The sequence below is a fragment of the Brachyhypopomus gauderio genome, chromosome 2 (genome assembly GCF_052324685.1).
Source record: "Brachyhypopomus gauderio isolate BG-103 chromosome 2, BGAUD_0.2, whole genome shotgun sequence".
NCBI lineage: Eukaryota > Metazoa > Chordata > Actinopteri > Gymnotiformes > Hypopomidae > Brachyhypopomus > Brachyhypopomus gauderio.
The window spans coordinates 43,290,901-43,299,362 of NC_135212.1; the positions used below are offsets into that span (position 1 = coordinate 43,290,901).

At 42.6% G+C, this 8,462-nt stretch overlaps 1 protein-coding gene across 2 annotated transcripts; it reads right to left on the reverse strand.

The window, feature by feature from the left end:
- Window positions 1-1,742: 1,742 nt before the first annotated feature.
- On the reverse strand, window positions 1,743-8,462 carry gng13b (guanine nucleotide binding protein (G protein), gamma 13b). Of its 2 annotated transcripts, none has more exons than XM_076996756.1 (3): window positions 7,915-8,462; window positions 5,339-5,478; window positions 1,743-2,713 (listed from the first exon to the last, which is right to left on the reverse strand). In XM_076996756.1, the coding sequence occupies exons 2-3, from the start codon at window positions 5,434-5,436 to the stop codon at window positions 2,608-2,610; spliced, it is 204 nt and encodes a 67-aa protein (XP_076852871.1). In that variant the 5' UTR covers window positions 5,437-5,478; window positions 7,915-8,462; the 3' UTR covers window positions 1,743-2,607. The 2 variants fall into 2 exon arrangements, with proteins under 2 accessions (XP_076852871.1, XP_076852872.1); XM_076996757.1 differs by lacking the exon at window positions 7,915-8,462 and adding an exon at window positions 5,732-5,925.

Consider the following 8,462-nt stretch of genomic DNA (forward strand, 5'->3'; position numbering starts at 1 on the left):
GGATCTAGGAATATGCAGTGAAAGACGAGCAGAGGAAGATGAGCCTGTTTTAGTGGTAGTGATTTGGTGATGGGGCTGTCTCTTCACAGCTTCACCACTACTGTATTATTCAGAAGAGAATGAAGCTGCTCGTTCTCTGGAGAGGAAGGAGGGGCATGAAGATGAAAGGATGACAGTGTGTGTCTCACAGTTCGAGTTATACAGATCCAGGATGAAGATGTCTGACTGACACACACCCCCAGCAGCCTTTTGTCTCATACACCCTCAATGCTGCCATCAGTCTGATATACACCCCCCAATTGCTCTCTGTCTGATGCACAACCCCTGCATTTCAGGATTGGCAGTTGTCTGGAGGTATAATATGCACTTTAGTGTCTTTTTCACTCTAGCCAGGACTTTGGTTTGATGGTCTTCTTAACACTTGTTTTGTCAATAGAACATGTTTTTATAGAGATGACAGAGCACTTCTGTAAGTCACTATCGACCAGCACTTCTGCCAAAAGGTGTAAACATGAACATAAATGTTGCTGTCTGCACTAGTGAGACAAAACAGAGCACAGGACATGACAACTTTACGCAAACTATCTTGCCATAATTCCATCTTTACACACATAAGTATGCTGCCTTTACACATCATATAAGTGTGATGTCTTTAGACATCATATAAGTGTGCTGCAATTACACATCATATAAGTGTGCTGTCTTTACACATCATATAAGTGTGCTGTCTTTAGACATCATATAAGTGTGCTGTCTTTACACATCATATACGTGTGCTGTCTTTACACATCATATAAGTGTGCTGTCTTTAGACATCATATAAGTGTGCTGTCTTTAGACATCATATAAGTGTGCTGTCTTTACACATCATATAAGTGTGCTGTCTTTACACATCATATAAGTGTGCTGTCTTTAGACATCATATAAGTGTGCTGTCTTTACACATCATATACGTGTGCTGTCTTTACACATCATATAAGTGTGCTGTCTTTACACATCATATAAGTGTGCTGTCTTTACACATCATATACGTGTGCTGTCTTTACACATCATATAAGTGTGCTGCCTTTACACATCATATAAGTGTGGTGTCTTTACACATCATATAAGTGTGCTGTCTTTACACATCATATACGTGTGCTGCCTTTAGACATCATATAAGTGTGCTGCCTTTACACATCATATAAGTGTGCTGTCTTTACACATCATATAAGTGTACCAGTAAGTGGTGTGTAGGAAATCTCCCCCATTACACACACATAAATAATAAACAACAAGTGCAAACAAATGACATCCAGGCTGTCTAAAAATCTTCTACTTTATTCAAGATAAATGTTTTTGTAAAACATTTAATAAAAAAATGCCATTACTTATTGCTTAGTTAATAATCTATTAGTTATGCATAATTCTTCAAAGCACTCTCAAATGGAATATACTGCAAGATAGTTAAAGATTTCTAATAGTGTGTGTGTATATATATATATATATATATATATATATATATATATATATATATATATATATATATATATATATCACAAAGTCAGATGTAATAAATTCCCCAAAGCCTTGCCTTGCTGGAACACAGCAGCTATGGCCGTGAGCCTGGGTGTGTGTGGTCTCTCCACTTGGGGATCTCTGGCCAGCCCCACACAGTGTCACCTCATGGCTCTCGGACCCCTGACAAAATCTCTTACATTCTTTTTAAGGAAACTGTGTACAAGGCAGTATTTGATGTTAAACTGATGCATGTTTTTTTGTTTTTTTGTTTGTTTGTTTTTTCTGTTTTGCTCATCTAGATCAGGAAAGGTGCAGACAAAGAGCAGAGCCCATCAGAGCTTCAGAAGTAATCACTGCCAAAAGGACCAGCACTCGCTAAATAACCATGAATAAATAAATAAATGAATAAATTATCATAAATTAGCCAATAAATTAAACAGACTAATCTGTACAAGAATGTTATTGTGCGATCTTTAAATAGTGCGGCGACCGGCCACGTGGATGAGTGGTCTGCTCAGAGCAGTGGAGGCAGGCTTCTCCACTGGCTTCTCTAGTTCCTGAATGAATCGTCTCCCGGATATTCTACCATGTCTTCTTTTCTGTACTGCTGCCAGGGGTCCTTCTGACCCTCTCTGGCGGTGAGACGTTCACACTATAAGCTTGAATTCATCATCAAATAAGGGCAAGCCGCAGCAACAACACCGAAATATGAGATTAAAGAAATTCCACTAGCTGCATATTAAGATATATTGACATTTATAGTTATAATAACAGTAATGCATGGCAAGGCTTTAAATCTTGCAAGTGACTGTAGGATGCTAATGAGTCAGTGAGAGAGAGAAAGGGAAAGAGAGAGAGAAAGAAAGAAGGAATGTGTGTGTGTGTGTGTGTGTGTGTGTGTGTGTGTGTGTGTGTGTGTGTGAGTGTGTGTGTGTGTGTGTGTGAGTGTGTGTGTGTGTGTGTGTGTGTGTGTGTGTGCATGGATAATGGGCTGTCGTACATTCATTGTGAAAGCGAAATAGGGGGCAGGACTTCAGGTGTGTTCAGTTCGGGGAGTGGAGTCGCAGAGACACCCGCTGCCCCCAGGGGGAGCCACCTCCTGCCCTCTTAAAGAATGACACACTTGCCCTTCTCCACCCATGGGTTGTTCTTCATCAGCTCTGGGTTCAGGAAGGGATCCTGGGGCACACACTCATCAATCCATTTTACCAGGCTGAAAAAGAAGATGATGGTACTTGAACTTCTAGTGCTGCTAACATATGAACAACTCACTGATACAATTCAGCATTTACAAACATGAGTTTTTCCGAACAATAAATCCTCTTTTTATTCTGAAGCAATTTTTTTAATGTTTAAACAGTTATGATATCATCCCAAATCAAGCAGCCCAGCTGGTGTGAAACCCTGCTAAGCTAATGTTCACTCTGCTGTTCCAAACAGTAAGGCAGCGTGCCGACTCTCTGGCAATGGGGGATGTTGTTTGAAACTCATACTGACTCATCAGGTCTGTAATTTCTAAGCAAAGAAACTGGATGGATCTATTCAGATTAAAATAGACATAACAGAGGAGGAGTTCCTAGGATAATGACAGTTTAGCTGTAGTGAATCACAAAGTTTTGAAGTAAAGTCCGCTTTTTAGTGTAGAATTTAAAAATGTCACCATTTATTGTGCTTATTAAAGAAACTCCTAGAAAATGTTTGCCCAGCTGTGGCCTGGCATGGGTGTTACTGTATTGCCATACAAAAAGATGATACAAAATAATGGAGGTGTTTGTAGGCATTTTGTACTCCACATTTCCAGCTCCTAACACACCCAACACACAGGTAATCAGCACTGAATATCAGCCACATTCGTGTGGGAGTTGGGAGAGAGCAAGAGTGTGCACCAGCTGGGAGTCCCCAGGGGCCTGGCTGGGAAACACTGCCTTAAGGCTCATTAAGAAAATGTGTCGTTTATTTAAAAAAAGAAGTATTTTTGTTACCGACAGTTCACATGTTTGAGAATTGCAGTTCTCAAATACACATGACTGGTTATGGGGGCAACTAAAGCCAAACAACCTCCAAACTCAAATTCAAACTATATATATATATACACATACATACATACATACATATACACACACACACACACACACATATATACATATGTTCCGTCCTCAACCTCCCCAGCCAATCAGCAGTGGAGTCCGAGCTTGCTTCCGTTTGAGTGTTACCCAGGGGATTACATTTCTGGTGTGTGTGCAGACAAACCGCTACTTCCTCAGATCAAAGGGAATGTCCATGTTTTATGTCTCTCGCCAGAACACACACTCTCTTGTGTGAATTAACTGGAAAGAGAGAGTTGCTGCAGGAGAGGGTTCTAGTCTGAGAGTGAAAAACAGATTTTTGCTGAGTGTAACCAGCTTAAAAGTGCAACAATCTGTATGAGGCGACTCGGCACTGGGTCAGTACTGACTGCTCTTCACATGGGCAAGAACACACAGCCAATTCCCACAGCCAATTCCCACATCCAGACGGCTTTTATTGAGCTATTTATTGTAAACTATTTTAAGCTCAGACATTCTGTACTAGTTGTTTTATTGTTTTGTTTGAGGGGGGGGGGGGGGGGGGCGGTGTTCATTTTCTTGTTATTTTCCCTTTGCTGTTTATGGCTGTTCATCTCATGAAATCCCCGATCCCTCTGACCAGTGGTGTAGTCCACACATGGTGCCTCCACACGCCTCATAGTGTACTCACTGGATTCCCTCCAAGAAGGCCCAGAATCTGTACTCCATACACAACATAACTGCTTATTCTGCATTTTGTTGCAGCAGCAGATTAAAGGTCGTCGACAGCATTGAAAAGATGAGCAGTTTGAATGACATCATACCTGCAATGCTGAGGTCACATAAATGACAAATAAGGGTGGAAATTCTATCTGATTATGGTCCATGGACGCAACATCCATCCAATCAGTCATGGAGAGATGAAAAGGCGATCTGTGCTCAGCAGGGTAATGTGACTGGAAGGCTGAACTGGGGAACTAAGCCGTGAGCAGCAGCTACTCTTGTTGCCGTTGATGTGCAAACTCAGCACAAATTAGCAGCCTACACGTCTTCATCACCGCAAGAGCACTGGAACCTCCGGTATAACACGACGTCTCTGCCGTGGTGGGTACTGAAACGCCAGTATGACCCAGCCTGGTGAAATTCAGTTTTTACAGTGAGAAATGACCATGGAGAATATATTCAGGAGCAGAGATATAGGACTGTGGAAGGGAGATGTTCCTGTAATGTGTCACAGTAGGAGGTGAATGTGACAGAGGAGCTGTGGAATGGGGAATAAATCACCCAACTGATATTCTGCTACCGGTGCGCACGAGACGGACAGTCATGTGACCGAAGCTACTCCTGACCCGCTATGTACACGTGGGACAATATTCTGGACAGTCACGTGACTGAATCTGCTCACACGCCAATCTGGGAAACTGCACCAGGTGCAGTGCGTTGTATCTGTGGCTTCTGGAATAAAAAGAGGGCTTTTATCCTGCCACCCCACCCCCATATCCCCCAGCAATGCTTCCAGTAGAGCTATGAGCACAAAGTGAGCCACACTCAGCCAACCAGAGAGGCTTTTAGCATAAAGACAAAATGCATGATCGATTGCCCATGGTTTCCAGTGGAGCCTGGCGCACATGATCCAGACGTTGCAATACAGATGCAGAGAGTGTGAATAGCCGCCACCTTATGAATGTCTTTTAAGGCCAAAAATCTACAGCAGTCACCTGTAATGAGGAACGGGAGGAGAGATCAGTGTGGTGTGTGGGGTGGCGTGTGGCACGTAAGGGAGGCACACTTACTCTGTCACTGTTTTAGAGGACTTCTCTCTCTTAAAGGCCAGCTGATACTTCAGACTCTCCACTTCCTTCTTCATCTGGGGCAGGTCCATCTCGTCCATGGCTGCTACGCTGAGTGAACTAGATCACACGAAACCTGGAAGCTGGAACAATAAAAAAAAGCAAAGCGTTTGCATTCCTCAAAAAAATCTTGCCCATGCTGTGAGCCGGTGGAATGAGCGTCTACTTTCGGCCCTGCGCTGTACTATATAGCCAGTGGTCTGGATTCTGGGTCTGTGATATTCTGCCATTCGCAGTGGCACAGAGCCAGCCAGGGAAACACACACAGTGGCTCGTGATAGAGGAGACGGTCCATTATTAGAGTGTGTGCGTTTGACCCTAAACAAACCCGCACACCTCTGCATGCAAGTGTTCCCCTGCTTTTGTGCTGTTCTCCAGGCTCACAGGAAAAGCTTTAAAAGCGCTCCACTAGTTGCCAGGTTGACGTCTCCGTCTGCCTGGGATCTGATTTCACTCTCGGAAGCTGCCCAGCCAGCCTGCAGAGCTGCCGTCACTAGACTTGGGTTTGTTCCTTCCTTTACTTACCTAAAAAGAACCAAAAAAAAAAAAAAACCCAAAAAAGCAATGGCCCGATGTGTATGTCAATAAATTGAAGATGAAGATTCAAAGATTAATAATACTTAAAATAAATTGCATGCAATAAAATAATGATTATGCAAAATTAATTAATATTTCAAAAGATTCAATATTTCAAAATAAATAATTTGCTTTGTGTGCATATATATATATATATATATATATATATATATATATATATATATATATATATATATATATATACACATACATTGCCTCATACATATATAAGTGAGGACCTATAGTATAAATATAATAGTACTTTAATTAAACTGACTCACCCAATTGATCGATAAATATGCTGAATTGATTTATTATACAATAAGCACTTGCTTAAATTAACCAGAACTGGGTTGACAAGCCTAAGGTTAAATTTTAGTGGCTATTCTGTTTTGGTCTGGAAACCTCAGTATTGCACCCAGCACTAAGTGGACTCCCAGTGTACACTCAGGTCTGAGTTCACACTCGGCACTAAGTGTACTCCCAGTGTACACTCAGGTCTGAGTTCACACTCGGCACTAAGTGGACTCCCAGTGTACACTCAGGTCTGAGTTCACACTCGGCACTAAGTGTACTCCCAGTGTACACTCAGGTCTGAGTTCACACTCGGCACTAAGTGTACTCCCAGTGTACACTCAGGTCTGAGTTCACACTCGGCACTAAGTGTACTCCCAGTGTACACTCAGGTCTGAGTTCACACTCTGCACTAAGTGTACTCCCAGTGTACACTCAGGTCTGAGTTCACATTCGGCACTAAGTGTACTCCCAGTGTACACTCAGGTCTGAGTTCACACTCGGCACTAAGTGTACTCCCAGTGTACACTCAGGTCTGAGTTCACACTCGGCACTAAGTGTACTCCCAGTGTACACTCAGGTCTGAGTTCACACTCAGCACTAAGTGTACTCCCAGTGTACACTCAGGTCTGAGTTCACACTCGGCACTAAGTGTACTCCCAGTGTACACTCAGGTCTGAGTTCACACTCGGCAGTAAGATTGAGTCCCAATCAGTCACTTCTGACTTTATTCACTGATACATCATTCATGTCTATGACTGCACACAGATTTATGTTAAGTATGTTTTGTTGGTTAGACGTTTATAATGGGATTAGGGTGTAGTTTAATGGATGATGACTAGAAAAAAATAGTTTTTTGATGACTAGAAAAAACTTCCCTGACCAAGTCTTACATGTAGGTCGTCCGTTGATGTAGGTCGCTACCAGTGCAGTCAGAAACAGGGATCACACCCTTCTTTTCAACTTCTGAGTACTAAATCAGAACAATCTGAGTATGGAAACGGAACATTTTGTGCCAAATCACTATGTAATACAAACGCCCGGACTATATGGGGAAGACCGCACTGCATAAACATACGACTGCAATAAGCACAATCATTTCATCTGCTAACATCACATTGCAAGATGAAATATGACGTGAAATATGTGATGAAAGTATGGGGAAGAGTCGTGGCCCTGTCATGGAGCCTATTCGGTTTTGGCATCACACTGGAACCGCTACATAATAAACCGATTCGGTTTTTTTTTTTTTCGTTAGCGGCCACATTTAAACTACCCAGACAGGAAAATAACCTGTGTTAAACCGCCCGTGTACATGGAGATGTCAGATGTCACTGAATACTGCAGTTCTGGTACCAAGCTAAAGCACTGATGTGAGTCAGTCACACCAGAAAAGGGTCGGGCGAGGTAAGCGAAGGAAGAGAAATCGAAGTTTTACGTAATGGTATCATATCATTTCGAGGCACAGTGGTGGTGAAGGTGCGATTAAAACAATTAAATAATAAGAAAAAAATAGCCTAACATTCTAATCACCATTTTGCGGTAAAGTCGCGAGTTGTATGTAAATAATAGCCCGCGTATAAAAAACATTACATTACAATTAGGCCTATTTCTTACATTTTACGTCTTACCCCGATGATGTATCCTACCTTTGGCTGTGAACTGTGGTTGTTCAATCGTCCCTTAGTTTGACAAAGGACGCGTAAACACACGCGCGATCTGCAAATCCAAGTATGCACAAAATACAGTAGATCCTTAGCAGACACCAAAAGAACTAAACAATCATAAGCAGGACAGTCTAGGAGCGCTAGTCCTCCTCGCTGGTGTGTAGGCAAGTGCGAGCAAACGGATGCAGTGGCGGCGAAATGATGCTAGAAGTTGAGATTATGGCAGTGTGCCTGCAGCCTTGTGAAACGCGAGGACGTTGCTCAGATGCTGCTGGTCCAATGTTAGAGCGAATTAGAGAGCAAGCGATCAGGGTGGATGCGCGCCGCACTTGACAGGGCTGTTGTAATGGTTTCCACGAAGGAGGCAATAGCTGGGGTTCAAACGATCGAGTCCCCTGTTGTTCTCTTCAGGGTTTCGCTATGTTTAGATTCTCCATTAGCTCGCGGGTCCACGTCCTTGCTCAAGAAGGCTTCACTATTTTTCTTCCCTAATATGGCGAAATTCTTTTCTAACAGCACACTGTGTAATT

What these genes read in the sequence shown, in the direction of transcription:
- gng13b (XM_076996756.1), bottom strand. Translation starts at nt 5,436, where the DNA reads ATGGACGAGATGGACCTGCCCCAGATGAAGAAGGAAGTGGAGAGTCTG. An exon ending in TCCTCTAAAACAGTGACAGA is followed by an intron (nt 2,714 to 5,338) that starts GTAAGTGTGCCT and finishes CTTCTTTTTCAG; the next exon opens with CCTGGTAAAATGGATTGATG.